The following is a 21,520-nucleotide window of genomic DNA, read 5'->3' as shown; positions in this document are numbered from 1 at the left end:
CCATACTCTGCTTGCCCTATGCTGCTTGTGGGAGGTGAACCTGGCAGGGGTTTGTTGTGGGAGTTTGTTAGCAGTTGGAAATAGCCATTAAATGGTCCCTAAGGTGTGTAATTATGTACTGGGGGTTGCTCTGCTATCCACAGGGGAGGAGGAGGCATATGGAATTTAAGGGTATATCTTAATATGACATAATTCTTTCACATATGAATGATGGTTGATATCCCCACAGTAAGGACCAAGCATTTGGGATTTTGCTGTGCTACCACCATTGTGATAAAATAGGTGTGGTTTGAAGTGGGTGTGGTTTCAAAAAGGGGAGTGGTCAAAACTGGCTTCAATTAGCGGCCCTCCACCATGTATGCTAGAGAAATTCCGGCCCTCGGCACCGTAGAAGTTGGACAGCACTGACATAGGGGGTACAAAATAGCCAATTACAGCTTATTTTGGTTACCCCCAGAGACCTTTTTCATGCTTGTTCTACTCCCCAACTTATTTTATATTTAAATGTTGCTCACGGGTCAAAAAGGTTGGGGACCCCTGATCTAGATAATACTGATTTCAATATTCCATAGAAAGAAAAGAGTTAAGTTTACAGTTCTTTTTTTCTTTCCTTTTAGCTGTGAATTTTACCATTGGTTCTATTGTATAGAGAAGTGTAGACTTTTATTGGCATCTGTTATTAACGTTTTCTGGTGCCACTGCCAAAATGCTGTAACACTGGCAGCCTTTGTAAATGTATAATCAAATAGTCTCTGAATGCAGCTTTATTGTTGCTTTCCCCCACTGACCTCAACTTGGTGGAAATGAACAATGAATATAAATTGAAGTGCTATATTTTGGGAGACTGACAACCTATGGCCCTTGATTAGATTTTAATCAACTGCATAGTGTTAAGAGGCTTTTTTACTGAGCACTTACAGGAACCCTACTAATGATATCAGGTTATAATATTGATAGGGCCATTGTTCTGCATAGATGTCTCTGTGGCTATGCAGATGCCTCTGGTCTCAGCAGTGTTCAGACTGACAGTTCTGGGGGTTTCTGTGATGATTTTGCACAGGATGTCTCTCTAGAGGATCTTTATGGGAAGATAAAATAATGAACATTCCTGATTTTGCTACTGAGGAACATTTGTGAGTTTAACCGTGAGTCTCTAGCAGGTGCTCATTTAAAGCCAGGCCAAAGAAATCAAACTGCTGCCATCTGTTAAAGTGTTTACCTTACCTTTCCTATACAGAAGCTCCAAAGACGCATTTTTTCATCAAATCTGAAATATATTTGTTATTCTATTGTTGGTATTTTCGTTAATGGATTCTCCAGCAGCTTTATTATTACCACGTGTTAATGCTTGATTCATTTTTTGACATAAATGTTCACTTTTCCGTTACACAATTCTATATATATAAGATTACATCACACTGCAGTCTTTATTTTTTCCTACAGGACAAGTCCAGATTATAGCAGTTAAAAGTGGGCTTGTCCTAACTGGCATGCCTAGCCCTAATTGAGAAGGCTAGTGGCAATTCAGCATCAACAGATATGTTCCAATTTTATTTAGACTGAAAATGTTGAGAAATTATAACATTTAAACACAATGTAGATTTGTTTCCTTTGCTTTAGTAATACACGTTGATCTCTACCCATCTGTTACTTAATTCTTTGCATTTTCCCTGAGCTTTAAAAATTTAAACAAGAAAAATCCACAGTCTCTCATTTAGGTTCATCAGTTGTCTTGTTATTCAATATTTCATGTAATAAAAATATGATATTTCAGTCATAAATCTTAGCATAACTATGTAATACAGAAAATCAGTTGATAGTCACGACTCCTGGGGTATGTATCTCGCCTATGTCTTCCATCACATTTAATATAAATCATGTACTCCAATAGTTCTCTACTGTACTAGAGATGATATATTGATTTTTTTTTTAGCATTTTTTTAATTTAATTATTCCATTATCATTTGCAAAAGGACTAGAGGATGGGTGCCACTCTGCCTACTCAGCAACTTTTATAGTTAGACGCAAGTAGGGCCCATTTAAAAAAGAATATTCCGACAAACTCTGGAGCAAATCTGCGATTTTTACCCACAATGCAGCGTCTTTAATTTTAATTCCAGTGTCATTGCATCTGCCCTCTAAATTGCATGTGTTGTAACTTGTTCCTGATTCCCTGATAACAATACAAATGAGCACCAATTCACAAAATACCAAAATAATTGCCTCTCAGTATAATCTTTGGGGTTATGGAGATTGTGACACAGGGTCAAAATCCTCCCTGTAAATTGTGATATCAATGTTTTTAGGTAAGAATTCCATCGAAATGTATTCACTTGTAGAAATTCTTGGCAGGGACACACATGTGGCAACATGTCATTGTCCTAAACAGTGGTGTAACTATAGACTTATAGGCCCACCGTCAGGGTCGGACGGGGGGGTGGAGGGCCCACCGGGGCTCCCGCCCCAGGGGCCCTGCAGGTGCCCCAGCCGCGTCCCCTAACCCCCCCAAGGGCCCCCCTAACCCCCCCGAAGGGCCCCCGCCTGACGTCCTCCCCGAGCACGTATAAATTGAACGCGTCGGGGAGGAACAGTCAGTAGCGGGGAGCGCCGGCAAAGGTCGGACTGGGCCGCTGGGGCCCACTAGGGCCGGGGCCCACCGGGATTTTTCCCGGTGTCCCGGCGGCCCAGTCCGACCCTGCCCACAGTGCAAAGTTAGCATCCTTTTCTTCACTCTTTCCAACCTCAAGCTACAAACTTTCAGGGGCACTGACAGCACCCGCTGCGCCCCTCATAGCAACAACACTGTCTGGTCTTAAGGTCAGTTATATCTGTTCTCCTGATCTGTTTATACCATGGAACAGCTGTCTGCCCTGATTAAAATAAATTTATTTTTTTCTTCTCTTCTCACTGCCGAGCTATAGCTTATGTTTACTGCATTTGGAATGGAGCTGAGGATTCCTGTTCCTGCTTTGAAGTGATTTGTATATTCTCATTGTATAATAAGCATATAAACACAAGACAAGATTTTTGTTTTTAGTTCTGTAGTTTTGCATACAGGCAGCAGTCTGTTTCTAACAATTTAAAGGAATACTGTCAAGGGAAAACATGTTTTGGTTTTTTTATTAAAATGCATAAGTTACTAGAGCTTCTCCAGCAGAATCCTGCATTGAAATCTGTTTTTCAAAAAAACATTTTTTTTATATTTAATTTTAAATATTTACATGGAGCTAGCCATATTCTTCATTTCCCAGGGTGCCACAGCCATGTGACCTGTGCTGTGATAAACTTCAGTCACACTTTACTGCTGAGATGCAAGTTGGAGTGATATCACCCCCTCCCAGCAGCTAATCAGCAGAACAATGGGAAGGTAGCAAGATAGCAGCTCCCAGTAGATATCAGAATAGTACTCAATAATAAGAAATCCAGTAGTAAGAAGTCCGGCTTGGGACTCCTTCAGTTACATGGGAGTAGGAGAAACAATAGGTTACCAGAAAGCAGTTCTAATGTGTAGCGCTGGCTCCTTCTGAAAGCTCAGACTCAGGCACAATGCACTGAGATGGCACCTACACACCAATATTACAGCTAAAAAAATACATTTGTTGGTTCAAGAATAAAAATTTAAATGGTAGAGTGAATTATTTGCTATGTAAACAGTGTAATTTAGAATTAAAAAGTACAGCATAAAAATCATGACAATATCCCTTTAATGTGAAATCAGTGCAAAATTTAATTGTTCATAGAGGCAGGCAAACTTGGTGCCCAGAGTGGTTAAATGTCTGGTGCCAGCACCTGAGAATGTGGCATGCCTTGTAAAACTGTACCACATGCTGGCACTAATCTGATTAAGTAATTGCATCTCTATGATATCTGCAGCCAATGATGAATTTTGTGCAGACTAGAATATACAGCCAGGTGCAGGACTGCGGGAGGCTTCTGGTTTGCCAACAAGACATTTTACTGATCCTTATGTTCCATTTGTAACCAGGGTAAATCATAAGAGAAATAGTGTTTCTGTAATGTAATATTTCAGGTACTATTTCATTTTCTTTGTTATTGCTTTCTAGTTCCAGGCTTTATACAGCTATTATTTGTACACTCATGTTGCAGTTATATTTCAGTAATGCAATGCATTTGTTTCACATGCATGCTCTAGAGGTGAAAAAAATACAGATTCATACAAATGTACTGTAGCTTGTCACTTCCAAGCTGTGGCTGAATTGGCTCATAGACAAGCTGTAGAATTTGTATGTATGTCAAGCTTTTGTTATGTACATGAAATCTATTATACTGTAAATCGGTACATTGCTCTGTTTGTCATGAAAGAAAGAAAGGGAATATTGCATTCTATAGACTACACACCTGCTGTCACTGGCTGCTGACTTCACTACTCCAAAGCTACAGTGTTTGGCTTATTGATCTACATATTGGCCACACTGTACACATATATGGAGTGGGAATGGCTATATATCTTTTGTGCACCTAAGAATACTGTTGGTCAAGGACTATATCAGGTTGTGAATGTTGTCCCTCCCTGAGGATTTTGTTGTTACAGTATATGATCACTTGCAAGAGGGGACATCCATGTGACCAAATCATACAAAGATCCACTTGTTTGGAGACTTGAACAAACCAGCAGGTTTGTGTGGGGCCAGATAGGGCTAGTATAAATGCCAGTCCTAATCTCTACATTACACCAAGTTGTCTGTTATCTAAAGCAGTGGTCCCCAACCTTTTTTGCTGCAAGAACCGGTTTGAAGAAGAACATTTTTTCCACGGACCGGGGGGGGGGTGATTACGATGTGGTCATTTCTGTCTTTATACACGCAACACATTCATCCTCGCCTTTTACCTCTGCCTTTTATGCGCGGCGCTTTCATCCACATCTTCCAATGCGCAGTACATTGATCGGTGCATTTTAAACGCGCAGCGCATTGATTTCGCCTTTATACGTGCAGCGTCTCATGTAGGGGAAAAGCATGCATGGGAAAAGAGGCGGCCCACTTGAAATCTGCCCACGGACCGGCAATGGCCCGCGGCCCCGCGGTTGGGGATCCCTGATCTAAAGTGTGATACACATACTTATCATTGATTATTATTGCATCCACGGGGGGCGTGTCCAAGATGGCGCTGTAACAAGACTTACTTCTAAGCAGCTCCCGCTACCCTCTGCAATTATCCTGCTAAATCCTAAAGTGAACGACTAACTTTGCAAACCGAGGTGTTGCCTCAATAACTGTAAAGAAATATATACCCGAAAAATGGGCAGAAACGGTAACAAGGCAAGGGGTGAGCCGGCAAACCGACTTGAGCAGTACCTGCGTACTCCCCAACATGGCGCGGATCGCGCGGCAGGGCCTCCAGACTTGCAGGCAGACACATCCACTGCCGCACCTGAACGGCCCGACGATGAACCAGAGCCAACGATGTCACAGGTACTAGCTGCTATAAACAATAACGCGGCGGCGCTCAACACAAGCATGGCTACTCTATCTGAAAGAGTCGATGGAATTAAAGTCGACATTTCCCTAATACGCCAAGACTTGCAAAATGTCCGGGAAAGAGTGGGGGATGTGGAGACCCGGGTTGGGACCCTGGAAGACATGACCAGACCAATGTCCAACGAGGTGCAGAATCTCCTCAAAGAACTTAGGCAGACCCAGGCCCACGTGGAAGACCTGGAGAATCGCCACAGGAGAAACAACATACGTATAGTGGGCCTACCAGAAAAGGAGGAAGGTGAACACCCAGAAACGAATGTAGAACAATTTCTTATCAAACTATTTGGTGCAAACGCCTTCTCCCCTCAATTGGTAGTAGAAAGAGCCCACAGGGTCCCAACACGCCCGCTACCTCCTGGTGCTCCCCCCAGGCCTCTCCTAGCAAAACTGCTAAATTTCCGCGACAGAGATGCAGCACTGGCAGCCAGCAGACGCAATGGCCCAGTCACAGTAAATAACTCCACTGTTTCTATATACCCAGACTTTTCTCCCTCGGTGCAGAAGCAAAGAGCCACCTATACGGCGGTCAAAAAGCGCCTGAGAGATGAACAACTGGTTTATGCTATGCTATACCCAGCAAGGCAGCGGCAGATCAATGGCTGGACCAAAGAGGCCGTGGAAGGGGACCACCTAACAGCCCACCACACAAGGACCCAGGCCCTTTGCGATGATCCACTAAGCTGACCTAAGCCTCAGAGTTAAAAGTTACAGCCACACCGCTGAAACAGCATAGCTCAGCATACTCATTTAAAGCGCTCCCGGCGTAAGATGCAACAACTCCCATAATCGGCCTTCTGGAGGGCAGCTCACTAAAGACCACCAAGAGGGGACTCCCTAGCTGCAACGACATCTACCTCGAGTGCAGCAAGTTGATTTTGTTAGCTCAAGTTGAGCATTGTTACAGAGTATCATGACACCTTTGGACTCACCCCAAGTGGGACACAGTGTCATCTATTTTTTGGTTTTGGGACAAGGCCCACCTACGTTTGAAGGGATGGGCAGGGGTGGGGGGATTGTTTTTGGGGATATGTTCTATGTTAAATACCTATCTTTATTCCTTTCCCTTCTTTCCACCCTCCTTTGCTCGCATTGCTCAATGAAAGGTTGCTAATTATGCTATCAATATTAGATAATGTCTTCCAACTTAGTTAAGGTAGTATCGTGGAATGTCGGGGATGAACTCGAAATACAAGAGAGCATCTATATTTAACTATCTTACCAAAAAAGACCCACCTGCAATAATATGCCTTCAGGAAACCCACCTGGAGGGGCAGAGGATACTAGCACTCAAGAAATACTGGGTAGCCCACTCCTTCCACTCCACCTACTCCTCTTACGCGAGAGGGGTCTCTATACTAATACAGAAGGGCCTCCCATTTGTGTGTCTAGCTGTCAAAAGCGACCCGCAAGGGAGATTTTTCGCTATACACTGCAAAATACATGAAATTACTCTAACGTTATGCTCCTTGTATGTTCCTCCCCCTCTCACTCTGGGTACACTAAATGCTGTGATGAACAAGCTGCTTGAACTACCTGTTGCGCCCCTGTGCATAATAGGAGACTTTAATATGGTTATGAACCCACAATTAGACAAAATACCTATAGGGCAGACCGCACACTCCACTCTCTCCAGATGGTCAGAAGCCATGATGCTAAAAGATATATGGAGACTTAAACACCCTAGGGACAAAGCCCATTCATGCCACTCACTGACCCACAAAATGCTTACCCGTATAGACCTAGCTTTGGTAACTCAAGACTTCACCCCACTGGTGGTAGGGGCTGTGTACCTACCCAGAGTGCTCTCAGATCACTCCCCCCTCCAACTCACCTTAGACACCCAAGCCCCTACACAATCTAGAATTTGGCGCCTCAGCCCAATCTGGCTTAAAATACCTAATATTCTGGAAGCCAGCAATGAAGCCACAATACAGTATTGGGAGGAGAACGCCAACTCTACCACCCCAGATGTCCTCTGGGATGCCTCTAAAGCAGTGGTACGGGGCAAATTGATACAAGCCATTAAACGTCATCGCAAGCAACGCCAAGAGGAAGTTGATCTCCTTGAGGCTAATTTAATGCAAGCGCAAAGTGACCACACAGCCCAACCCACAAATAATACATACCAGGCTATCCAATTTGCAGAACAGGCGTTAACACTGAAACAGGTAGAACTTACCAAAAAACAACTCCTTTATACTCAACAAAGAATATTTGACCAGGGTGAGAAAAACAGTAAGCTCCTAGCTAGGTTAGCGAAACTTCCAACAGAAACAGTAACAGTAGCAAGGATAGCAACAACCGATGGCAGAACTATTACCAACCCAAAGGCTATGCCGACGAATTTGCTCTATACTATGCTAATCTATACACTTCCAGAGGGGGAGTCAAAACTGACCAAATCCGAGGATATCTCTCTACAATCCCCTTCCCTACACTAGACACCCACCAATCCAACTACCTTAATGCACCCATAACCAAGAATGAACTACTACAGGCCCTACTAGCCCTCCCCCCACAAAAAACTCCAGGCCCGGATGGGTACCCTGCGGAGTGGTACAGAGCGCACGCGGAACATATACTTCCACACCTTTTAGACACCCTAAATGAGGCTAAAAACAGTGACAATCTACCCCAATCGATGAGAGAGGCAATTATAGTAGTAATACCCAAAGCGGGTGGAGATCCCTCGCAATGTGGAGCATACAGACCAATCTCCCTTCTCAATGTGGATGTTAAAATCCTAGCTAAAGTATTAGCCACACGCCTCTCCAAAGTAATAACCACACTAATAGAGCCAGACCAGGCAGGTTTTATGCCACTGAAAGCCCCTGACATAAACATCAGGCGGCTCTACACCAACTTGCAAGTCACACACGAGAGTATTGGGAATAGAGCAATACTATCTATAGATTGGGAAAAGGCCTTCGACTCCGTCGAATGGACCTACCTATGGGAGTTGCTGCCACACTACAATATAGGTAGAGAATTTATAGACTGGCTTAAGCGTCTGTATAGAGAACCCACAGCTAGGGTGAGAGTTAATGGAATCCTATCCTCGACCATTACTATGCACAGGGGAACAAGACAGGGATGCCCCCTGTCTCCCCTCCTCTTTGCCCTAGCTGTCGAACCACTCGCAATTGCTGTCTGGAAAGCAATAAACTACAAAGGACTCAAACTCCGGGAAGTGGGGGAAAAAATTTCACTATATGCGGACGACGTACTCCTGTATCTCCGCGATACAGGACCCTCTCTGCAAATAGCGATGGAACAGATACAAACCTATGGCACACATTCTGGGCTCAAGGTGAATTGGAGGAAATCTGTCATTTTTCCAATTGACCAACCAGCAACCCCTATCAGACCCCCACATCCTGACCTACAACTAGCGGACTCATTTAAATACTTGGGTATTCAGATACACAAGGACTTATCCCGATATACAGCACTAAACTTAGAACCTATAATCCAACATTATGCCAGAACTGTAGAGGTGTGGCAGCGACTCCCACTTACTCTCTGGGGAAGGGTGACCCTCTTCAAAATGATTTTCCTCCCAAAATTTCTATATGTATTTCGCAACGCCCCCATATATCTACCCAAAAAACTCTTTCTGCGAATAGACAAAATTACCACTTCCTTTATTTGGAACAACAAAACTCCACGAATAGCCAAAGAGATCCTATGTGCCCCTCAAGAAAGGGGAGGTCTGGGGCTACCTAATCTCCAAACGTACTATATCGCCTCCCAAGTGGCCTACATCCACTGGTGGCTTGCCCCAGACGCTGAAAACCCGAATATGGCGTTACAAGCCACAATACTGGGCTCGGTTGAAGCCATGGAAAATGCCCCATACCGAACACAAGGAGACATATACCATACTATCCCTATTATAAAACTTACACACAGACTGTGGCTCATGGCACTCCACAAACTAAATATAGACCCACCACTCCTCTCACCCAGGCTCCCCCTCTGGAACAACAATAATTTACTTCACATTACGCAACTGCCCCAATTCCAAACTTGGCCCATAGCAGGTATAAAAAGGCTCAAGGACATACTCGAGGAGAACTTGTTCCCCACATACACTGACCTTAGAAGCAGACCTTTACTAACTGATGTTAAACTGTATCAATACTTACAGCTGAGGGAGGCATTTGTAGACCAATTCCAGGAAACATCCTTAGTTTATGAGAACTACCCCATAGAAAATTTGTTGGCCCAGGAATGCCCCCCCAAGCTGGTGTCTCGGCTCTACTCCCTACTGAACTCAGCCTCACAGGCTCCCTTCCACAGAACCTACCTCAAATGGAGATCATTGCTGGATGACCTGACAGACGAGCAATGGGAGGAGGTGACAGAGAACTTATACCATTTCTTGATATCCTCTAGGGATAGGCTAATTCAATACAAATTCCTGATGCAGATCTACTATACCCCGGTCAGGTTAAAGGAAATTGGTCGCAGAGAGACTGACAAGTGTCACAGGTGTCAAACAGACAAAGCAGACTTTCTACATATGATCTGGAACTGCCTCATGATCCAGGATTTCTGGAAAGATCACCACACACATGTCACTCCACCTTGCCTATCCTCCCCTCCTCTCACCACATACCTGCCTACTCGGCATCCTGGAAGATCAAGTAGGAAGCACTGCCTCTAGACTGTTTGCCCGATCCCTACTCTACTATGCTATGCTTACACTTGTTTTGCTTGTTTGGAAAAAGGAAAATAAAAGCATTTTAAAAAAAAAAAATTATTGCATCCACACTTTTCAGGGCAGTGGCATACGGGGAGATTAGTCGCCCGCGATTTACCGCGGGTGATCTCCTTTAAATGCCATTCCACAAAAATGTAAATCACCATTGGGATGGCATGCGCGTTGCTTTGGTTTCCCAAAGTTGCCTCGCAAGTCTAATGCCCCACAGAGAGATTAGTCACCCGCAATAAATCTCTGCCTTCCCACTGGCAACATAGTGAATCACCAGTGGAAAGGAATATACATTGCTTTGTTTTCCGAAGTCCCATGAAGTTGGCTGCAGAAGGAAACTTTGCGCAACTCAAGAAAAACAAAGCCACACGTATGCCTTTCCACCCGCTTTTCACTTTGTTGCTGGTGGAAAGGCATTTTGGAGTCACCTGTGGAACTAGTGATTACTTTTAGTACTCCAAAAGCATACAGGCAGGTTAATTGTATCCTGCCAATGCAGTCTGATATCCATGGACTAATGGTTTTGGTTAGTTCAGGCATGATGTTGGCCAGTTCACGGTGCATCAGCAGATGAGGAAGTAAAGAGAAGCCACAGCTTCTGTTCCAATCGTTTGTGCACTCTTGACGAACCAGAATGATAGATCCGACCACACATATCATGTGTGGTCTGTGGGCCACTTGGTTGGAGAGTGTAGGAGACCACCTTTAGAATTTAAGCTCCTTTAGGCCAGGGACTGGTGAACAATCTTTGTAAAGCATAAAGGTTAATAATTTCTGCAGCTGTAAATGACTGTAAGTTGTTATATAGTAAACTGATTCATAACACATTTATTTAGTTCAGCTATGGTAAATACAGTTGCAATAGACAGAGGATGTAGTAAATCACAGGACATCTGTAAAACAAAATCTCACAATAAAATACAGCGCTCCCCCTCCCTCCACATAAAGCCCCACAGCCTTGCGAATGAAAGACTCTTATTATTTTCCGTGGAGACTAGAGTCACATTTTGGAGTTTTGTGCAAATCGCCCACAGAAAAACTAGCAATACAGTTTACCATGATGATTAGTATTAGCAGGGCATCAGAAAATCAAAGGGCCCCATTTGGGTGCCCCACCCCAAATGTATAGAGGCCACACCGACAAGAGTGCTTAAGCTGTAACTAAAACACTTTTGCCCAAAGTTAATTATTGACCAAGGGATTCCTAACGGATTAACAGATTGAAAAAACACATTGGGGGGCTAAGGCCCCCACCTAACTAAAGAACATTAGTGTACTGGACAGGGCCCCTTACAAGTTAAAAAAAAATGGTATTCAGGGCCCCCTACCTAACTAAAGTTCACTGGTGGATAGGGCACCTACTGATAGGTGAAAACATCGGTGGCCAGGGAAAAAAAACACATTGGTGTTCAGTGGAACTTACCTTTAAAGGTAAGGTTGGCTGGTGGTCTTCTTCCTTTCCATCCAGTGGCTTCTTCATCCTTCTCCACCAGCTTCTTTCATCCATCTTTGGCGGCTTCTTCATCCTGCTTTGACAGTTTCTTTGTTCTTCTCTGGTGGCTTCTTTGTCCTTCCCCAGTGGTTTCTTCATTGTTTTCCGACAATTTCTTCATTCTTCTCGGCCACTTTATTTATCCTTCTCCAGTGGCTTCTTTGTCCTCCTTTGGCAGCGCCAGATTCTTCTTCATCTAATCAGATTAACCCCTGGCCACCAATGAATTAAATGAATGAAAGATAAAGTGCAGCACGGCCAGACCCCCTTGTTAGAGGCTCAGGACAACTGTTCTCCTCGTGTCCCCCTGATGGCAGCTCTGAGAATTAGAGAAATTAGTGGTGGAAATGGGCTGATGATGGACCCACAAAACAAACAGCAGTATATTGATGGCAGCTCTGAGAATTAGACAAAATTAGTGGTGGAAGTGGGCTGATGATGGACCCACAAAACAAACAACAATATATTGAAGTAGGATTTGTGGGATTTGTGTAACATTTAATTGTCTGTGACAACATTAGAAATTCCTGTGCCCTACAGCAACATTTTTTTAAAAACCCAAAAACCTTGAAGAAGGTAATCTATTTAATAAAGATACACGTATTATGTATCAGTCAGGCTCTTTCACCCTCTTCTCTAAAGGTGAAAGGTTATGTTTAGGTAATTGAATTGACTGGAACATGGTATTTGCAGATTGGTCAGATATGTCAGGGTTAGGAATTTGCATTACAAACTAGACAATAACTGTCAAGAAGGCAGGATGGCCTAAAGCAGTGATCCCCAACCAGTGGCTCGTGAGCAACATTTTGCTCCCCAACCCCTCGCATGTAGCTCTCAGTGCCCCCAAACCAGGTAGTTATTATTGAATCCTTGACTTGGTGGCTCATTTTTGTTGAATAAAAACAAGATTTACTACCAAATAAAGCCTCCTGTAAGCGGATAGTGTGCATAGAGGCTACCTAATAGCCAATCTTAGCCCTTATTTGGCACCTCCATGAACTTTTATGGTGCTTGTGTTGCTTTCCAAGTCTTTTTACATTTGACTGTGGCTCACAAGTAAGCTAAAGTGACCTAAAGGTATAGGAATGTATCCTATATATTGTAATAGTAGCAGTAGATGTAGGGTGAATCTCATTACCTCTCTTTATCCAACCTATACTGCTTACTAATAGTGACCAATAGCCAGAACCTGCCCTTTATAAAGGGATTTACCTTGTGGAGTAAGTACAGGAGGGAAGAGGTTGCAACTTTGCCCGGGCACACTCTGGACACTGGGATAATGATGGTAGGTAGTGTGTGTGCATGTGTTTGGGTGACAGAGACCTGGGTCCCTAGGAGGCAGTTACACTGCTAGCTTTACCAAGCATATGGCAGGAACCATGGCGAAATATATCTTCCTTCCATAACTTTGTTTGTGGTTATGTTACAATATATATTACTATCCACAGAGTGCAACATTACAAATAATAGAAATAATAATACAACTACATGAATGCACTATTGATTTGCTGATACAAGGCTCCACCATAGCTATAGCAAAAAACAATTGTTTAGTATAAGCGTAGAGACAATATTACATTTATATCTTCTTTGTTTTTAGAGCCATGAGTCAACCCTTAACATCCCTTTTGTAAAACAGTTTCTCAGCAATGGGCTTGTTAAGTCTTGCCATAATATATCCCTTAAAGCAAACACTTGTCAGTGCTCATACAGGTGTGCCGCTGTATATAATGAATGGTTACACATCATGACAGGTTGCTGGGGTCATTTATAGAGAGGTGCAGTTACAAAGTAGTAGCCTAACATCATTTTCAAAAGCACTGTTTGTTTTAAGTTAGACCCAAAGAACAGAAGGGGCTAAACAATGTAACAGTACCCAGGTCTCTTCTGGTTCTTTACATCAACTTTTTTATCAGCTGCAACATTATTTCTGCAGAGATGTAAACTGTCAGGCAGATATTGCAATCTCACTTCTACACTGTCTGCTGAAGCAATGTCAGCACCTGAACTATTTGTATAAGTCCTCTCTAGCTATAAATAGATTTCCACTATCTGGCATTGACAGATGCCAGGAGAACACCAGTTGCCTGATTGTATGCCAGGGGGTAAAGTTTAGTGGAGGAAGAATAATTGCATAAGGGCTCTTTTCCGTGGTTTGTGCTGGGACCCTGGTTCCACTGAAATAAACCTGAAGGTCTCAGTGTACAATGGTGACATTTTTGTGCTTCCTGCTATGGGGCAGCAAGTCAGAGTAGACTTTTTCCAGTTTTCACACAATACTTCCCCTCCCATGCACAAAGCAAGATCCTCAAGAATTGAATTGCTAAGGTGGAGGTACAAGAATGTAACTGACTTGCAGAGAGCCCTAACCCAACTGAACAGCTGTTGGGTGCATTGAATTGGCAATGGTGAGCCAGGCCTAATCCAGGCATGAAAGCAGAACTAAATCCTAACTAAAGAAGTAGGGTAAAAATGCTGCACATTTTGTTTTGTCTTTTGTACCAGCCCAAGGCAACCACAGCCCTTTAGCAAGGAAGATCCGTGCCCCCAAAGATGCCCCCAGTAGCCCACCATCGTTCCTGCTGATTCACTGTACATGCTCTGTGCTGCTGTCACTTACTGAGCTTAGGGACTCAATATATATACTGTATCTATAGAATATAAATTGCACAATATAAGACTGATTATTTAATTCAGAAATACATAACATAGTAGCTCTTAAATCAGCCCTGTAGCATCAGCTTATATGACAGGCCAACCTCATTTTGTGCTTCATAATTTGCTACAACTCCTAAGCTTAGCTTCTTAACAGCAGCCCAGAGCACACTGAGCATGTGACTGACACTTCACTAACCAAATCCAAGATGGGGGAGCTCCAGTGAAAATTTTGAAGGCATGAACCATTGCTGCTATAGAGATGCTGAAACTTTAGGCTGGTGCAGTAAGTTCAGTATATAAAATGTGGCATTTCTAGCAATATTCATTTTTTAAGGTTTAGTTATCCTTTAATGCCCAGCCTCACTAATATGCTGTGGCAGAATGCAAGCAAACCCACCACAATGTTCCATCCAGTGAATCCTGTAGATGGATAGATGCTATTATTGCAGCAAATGGAGGACATTATTTTAATCTCATGTATTGTTTAAAATGTTGTAATTGTGGGAATAATCAACTATATTATATATTTTTGCATGGGTGTCCAATCTCTCACCAACTAGCTGCTGATGAACTAAACCTCCCAGCTTTGATTTATCAAGGTCAGGCAGGAGTGTGTGGCAGCAGAATGGTGGAAGGGAGGTTTGTGGGCCCTTAGGGTCAGGTTCTTTTGTGGGCCCCAGGTACTCTAGTCAGCTATTCACAGGATGCTGTGTTCCTAGTTAAAACCCCAAATGAAGGGGTCGCTTGGTGGGTATATATATATATATATATATGAAGATGTTGATTTGAATAAATCCTCTATATTTTCTTAAGACCTGTGAGTGCAGACTCTCTCTACAGCTACTCCATCTATTATTTTGGGACTGCACCCAGGCTCCCTTGGACCTACTTATACGTGAGTGCCTGTCTTCTTGCAACATTATATATATATATATATATATATATATATATATATATATATATATAGGAACAGGTCAAAGCAGGCACTCACGTATAATGAAGTAATAATTTGCCTGGGTGCAGTATAAAGTGAGCATACAAAATTAGAAAGAATATGCCGCACACTCAGGTCTTAGATGCAAAAAACAAAAAAAAATTTATTTGGATCAAGGACTGACGTTTCGGCCGCACAAGCAGCCTTTCTCAAAAAGGCTGCTTGTGCGGCCGAAACGTCAGTCCTTGATCCAAATAAAAAAATTTTTTTTTTTTGCATCTAAGACCTGAGTGTGCGGCATATTCTTTCTAATTTTATATATATATATATATATATATATATATATATATATATATATATATATATATTAATTTCCCCTACATAGCATCTTCACACAATGATATTACACTGTGACCTCCCAGCAGTTTAGTGAGCGGCCATTGGCAGAACAAAGACATATACTGGTGCCAGAACTGAAAAAGTAATTTTGTGATCAGGACCGACAGAAATTGAGGTTGGCACCTCATATAATGATCCTTTGCATAGATCTTTAGCATTGTCTTAAACACCTACATAGCTTTAGTATAAATGATAAAAGTTTATTTTGCTTTTTATTTGGGAAGACGGGTGTTTGCTCACGTAGTGTTCTGCTATAAGTTGCCATGGGTATGTAAGGGGTACGTTTGCCGTGCACATAAGTATCTTGGCTTACACTTTATCGGCAGCTCAGAGCTGTTTCCTTCATAGCCTTATAAGGTGAACTGCTACATTCCTGAGCACCATTTACTACAGCTCAGGGTCCATAGTCCAGCATAGTACAGTCAGGTCTCCTAACAGGAAATGCACAATGAAACACTCCCAGGAATGCAGCAACCTGTCTGCCTCAACCCCCCAGGCTCTTTATTAGTATAACAATGACTCATTCCTATCCACCTTAACTACTCTACTATCATCTCTGCTGAAGAGATTTGAGTTTAGTCATCCTCTCTCAGACCCTCCCAATACCCTGAGAAACATATACTTAAATGAATATTCAGTTCAGCAAAAAGAAGATTAAAGGACAAGGAAAAGTTAAATAACTGTAAACAGGGGCAATATGTTAGGCACCCCAAGTGAAATAAGGTTTAAATTAGGTGCCCCTTTTCAGGAAAAAAAATGCACTGTCCTGAGAATTGCGCCACAATCTTAAAGGAACAGTAACACCAAAAAAAGTGTTTTAAGTTTGCTACAGAAACGCTACTATAGTTTATGTAGATGAACTACTGTGGCATCATGGGGGCAGCCATTGAAGCTGGGGAAAAAAAGTGAAAAGGCACAGGTTACATAGCAGATAAGGTTTTTAGAATATAATGGGGTTTTATATGTTATCTGCTAAGTAACCTGTGCCTTTTCTCCTGTAAATGGCTGCCCCCATGGCTACACAGAAGCTTTGTTTATATAAACTATAGTAGTCTTTCTAAGGAAAACACACCAGTTGTACCAGTGCAGGGCAGCAGTACATTATATAGTAATTACTTTTATACACTTTCATTTTTTGGTGTTACTGTCCCTATAAGGTGGCCATACAGACTATAATTACAATGTTTCCCATGACCATTGATCGTAGGAAAGACTGTTTGTCCACAGTGGTGTAACTATAGAGGAAGCTCCATTTAGCAGGTAAATCTCCGCTCCACACTGGTTCCAAGGTATGAGAGTGGGCGGGAAGATTTACAGGGCAGTGGGCGCGTCTGAGCTGAGGGACGAGGGGACTGGGTGAGTTTGTTACTCTGTAGGGGGCCCCCTGCAGAGTAACAAAATCACCCGTCCCCCTTGTCCCTCAGCTCAGATGCGCCCACCGCTCTGTAAATCTCTACCGGTGCAAAGTAGTTATGCCACTGTATAAACAAAGGAATTATTTACCCCCTCTAAATTGTACAATGGATATCTTTTCGTATGCTTTTTGTGCCTGGTAGAGCAGCATACTGTACCACTGCGACACCTGGATGCCCCTGTTTCTCATGGGTTGGGCCATGGCCTCTGGTTTCAGTGAAAGAAAACCTTAGAAGGAATGTTAAAATCACATCACTGGGAGGGGGGGTCATTGTTGCTTTACCCATGATATAAATTTCCAGTTTGCTAGAATCTGGCTTCTTCTCTGTATCTACGTATTTTTAGTAATTTCTTTTATCAATTCACTCTATTTTAGTTTCTACTACCCACTAACCTCTAAAACCAGTTAAGCCCAATAATTAAATACCCAAACCAGCCCCCACTAGGGGAACATAGTTAATTCAGCATGTTCAATATTGCACTGGACCCTAGTTTCTCACTCCGTTACATAACAATGTTCTGCTTGTCTTGTTGCAGCATGCTGTTTTTAACGCAGTATACATTAGTAAGTAATGTGATCTAGAACAGGTGGCTTTTTAGTGCATGCAGGTGAGTAAAGTCCTGTTATCCTGCTTAAGTGCACAGGAATTTCATATCATTCATTTCTACATGCAGAAAGGTGAACATTAAGCCAAGGTATCAGTTATTGCTATACTTAAAGGGACTTAAGATAACTAGATTTTGTTTTTCATTTCTTATAAAATAGTATAGGCAAACATAAAGTATATGTATTTATTAAACCTGGTGCTTGAGGGCTTGGTGTAGAAATGCATAATTTCTCATTTCTTGCCAAAATCCATGACAAAGAATTTGTCCATTACCATGCTTACCCAGTCAGAGGCAGGTTTCAATCTGGTGCACCCCTAGGCTGGCCACTGTATAGCCCCGCTTCAGCATACTGTAGTTTAGGGGAATGAAAAGGATACAGTTAAGGCAGCATTGGCTTTATGTTAGTTTTTACTGTATACTCCTCCCAGTGCCTGACTTCAGATTATATTAAATCAGAATGAAAGTCATAGATAAATGGCATTGGCTTTTGGCCCCCCTCCAAAACTGCAACAGTGTACCCCCCAATATTGCTGGTTTTTGTAATCTGTTGGGAAAAGACAGAGTAATGCAGTAGGGTTGGTGGGCACCATCTTGTGTGTATATTTTTCTCCTGCAAGTGTTTCCAGACATGGAGCATGAGCATTCAAAGCTATATCCAGATTGGCTTCAAGGGCCCTAAAGGTGACCCTAAACAAAACTAGATTTGTTTCTTGTAGTAGCCACAAGACCTTGAATACTATAAAAGAAAGGAATAACTTCTGGTATAGCTATACCCCCAGTGCACTAGCATTACAAGGTAAATAAACCTCTGTATCTGCTGCCAATAATTTTTTAAATCTCTTTCTTGAGTAAGAAGCTGTGTTGTTTTTGTAGCTGCAATCATTATCTCTACCATGAGAGTTCCTGAATCATCACAGCGCTCTGTATATAACCTTCCTACTAATATTATTACTCAGTAAAATACCAGATTCCCTTCTAACTGAGGCTATGGCACAGTGGGTTTGCTGTACACTATATTTTTGTTGTACTCATTGGTCTTGCACCATAGCTTCCCATTGGGAACAACAGATTATACACTTGGCCTAACTTATAAATCATCGGGAAGAATATAGAGTGCAAAAAATGTATGCAGTGTCTTTTGCACCCTGTCCCTAACTAACTTGCCCATAGGTGTAGGTCTTTGTTCTCCCGTATGCAATAAACAGACCTATGTCACTTACATGAATACAGTGCTGCTTATGTTCAGCATTGCTTTATTCATCGGGGCAGTATGCAAGCGTCCCCTTGAATGCCCCTAGATTGCTTGTCACAATGTGTACTACAAATATTTTACCTGGCCACAAATGTTTTCATAGAATTGTCATTCTCATGAAATGTGACCATTAGTAAAGGAGTCATCAAACTGCACCAATCACATCTAAATGAATTATACAGAAAAACTAGTTACTTGATGGCCCCCATCAACAGGTGTAATTTACCAATGATTTCATACTTGATGTGGCTGCACTTTCAGCTTGCACTGTATGCTGTTAAATGTGATGCTCAATGCTGAATCTCTCTCCTTGCCAAATCCTGATCATGCTCAGCCCTGCACCTTGTGAAAGGCCCTCTTTGCCTCTTGCATCAGTTATTGGCTGCTTCATATGTAACTATGTATGGTCAACGCATATATGAGGAATGTGTTGGTGCCTTATGAATGTGATATACAATAATAATACCTAAAAAATCAATCTGTGTTTGTCATTGGGTAAGTGAGGATAGCTGGATATCAGTAAGTATTGCAAGGGAATTTATCACCACAATAAAATGTTTGTATTTGTGCTAGAAAATCTCATGTTATGTACAGCAGGGCTAATGTCAGAGTAAGGGGGCAGGTGAAAGTGCTGGGGAAGCCAATCAGTTGGTCTCATTTCCACTCCCAATTCATTTCCTTGTGATTAATGAGCTCTTTATTTTAATGTCTAGGCAAGTTCATTATGCAGAACTCACTCCACTTCCATGCAAAAAGCATCAGCTAATCCCATAGTTGTCATCTGAGCCCATGTCACTGGGGTGATAATTACTCACTATGGACATTTTTGGGACCTTGTTTAATTTAAAGTGAGGAGTAGAGTACTAATGACCAGGAGCTTGTTGACACATCTGCAATCCTCCACCTTGTCTCAGGCTACTAGTCTGGATCAGCTGTTCCTGAGCAAGATCAGCACTAATGCTTCATTGTACTGAGAATTGTTTGTGTAAACTATGTAAATATGGGAAACAAGCTAATAAATAGCAACCATTTTTAATACATTTAGTGCCACGGAGGCACCTTGTAACTGCCCCACATATTTGGACCTTCTCCATTTGGCAGTTATGGGATGTGGAAGGTAAAAGTTTGCAACTTGTTTTGGCCACAAAGTCATGTAAAAGTCTTGCAAACTCCTTTTTAGGGACAATTTATAACAGATTCATGTATATTGTTGCATTTACAAAGCATATCTGTTCAGCTCCAGAGTTCTATTTATTGATGGTGTGCATGAAAATCAGATCACACTGTTGTGTAGCTCTTTATTCTCCAGCCAAACATGGGAGAAAAACAACTGCAAATCATAAGTGAATAACATTAGTTCAGGAAGAGAAGAAAAACACATGCAATATTATCCGTTTAAGGAGACTAGAGAAACGCATTATTGAAGATACAGGGCGCACAAGTAGCCATCTATACAAGCTGCCCGGCTTGTAGCCCCAGTAAATAACATGTTCCCGGCTCTCTCTGTATCAGATTCAAGGCTGCGATGTTTAGGCGGCCACGTTGTACTCTGGGGCCCTTTATATGAATGACATTTGCTGCCCCATTAACTTAATGCCCAGTATTAACTATTCCTTTCCTGTGTCCTGCTACAAAGTTGTGCCATCTGATGTCTGTCCGCTTCCTTTCGCTTACATCTTTACGCCAAAAGCGCCACACTAGGACAGCGCTGTACTCACAGGACTGCAATTCCCATCATTCTTTCCTGGCCTTCCCTGTCCGGGCTGGAGCCAGTGGGAGCAATTGGTTGCAGTAATGGGACTGAGGGAGCCGCTGTGTTCCTGGCTGCTGGGTGTGGCCTCAAAGTGCTTGAATGTAGCTCCCAGCTGTGCGCGTCTATCTACTCCCACCCAGTGAGGAGGGGGCAGGAATCGCTCAGACTTCTCTGCGCGCTGTAGGGAGTCAGTCTGGCTGCTGGGAGCGGAGGGGGAAAGGCGATGTGAGACATACAAAGGAGCTTGGCTTTCCCGGAGCTTTCACTTTGGATCCTTGGCTGGGCTGGGAGACGCGGTAGAGAGTCGTTTGTTCTGCGTTTAGTTTCCATGCAAAGTCTGGAGATACCCGGATCTACTTACAAATCTCGGCTCTCATTGTGCGGCCAAAGGGAGCCATAGGATCAGGTCTGGCAGTGTCTGAGCTCTGCCTCTCCAAAGTGTCGTGTTGGTCTTCAGAGCTGCATAAATGCCTGCGGAACTCCAACAGGTCAGTGTCCGGTGTATAGGGGCAGGTACGGTGCCCGCTGCTCGGTGTATAGGGGCAGGTACGGTGCCCGCTGCTCGGTGTATAGGGGCAGGTACGGTGCCCGCTGCTCGGTGTATAGGGGCAGGTACGGTGCCCGCTTCTCGGTGTATAGGGGCAGGTACGGTGCCCGCTTGTGGCCATCGCATTGGGTCAGAGTTCGCTTGTTAGGCGCAATATAAGGACTGAGTGTTAGTGGGGCCAGCGTGTGGGCAATGTCAGGGGCACAGCGTGTTCCCTTTGGCCAAAACGTGGCCATGGTGTGTACAGC

The 21,520-nt window shown here is 42.9% G+C and overlaps 1 protein-coding gene across 9 annotated transcripts in view; it reads left to right on the top strand.

The window, feature by feature from the left end:
- The window catches only part of arvcf (ARVCF, delta catenin family member), a 309,335-nt gene that overhangs the window by 184,628 nt on the left and 103,187 nt on the right, over nt 1–21,520 (top strand). Inside the window, exon 1 of one of the 9 annotated variants that reach the window (XM_031892420.1) lies at nt 20,835–21,213. The exons of the other annotated variants lie outside the window; for them this stretch is intronic. Coding sequence (XP_031748280.1) covers nt 21,193–21,213 — 21 coding nt within the window. The 5' untranslated portion in view covers nt 20,835–21,192. Of the gene's footprint in view, nt 1–20,834; nt 21,214–21,520 lie in introns of those variants that run through there. 9 annotated transcript variants of the gene reach the window in all.

This window comes from Xenopus tropicalis, chromosome 1, assembly GCF_000004195.4.
Source record: "Xenopus tropicalis strain Nigerian chromosome 1, UCB_Xtro_10.0, whole genome shotgun sequence".
NCBI classification, from domain to species: Eukaryota; Metazoa; Chordata; class Amphibia; order Anura; family Pipidae; genus Xenopus; species Xenopus tropicalis.
This window is presented reverse-complemented; position numbering and strand designations above follow the sequence as displayed.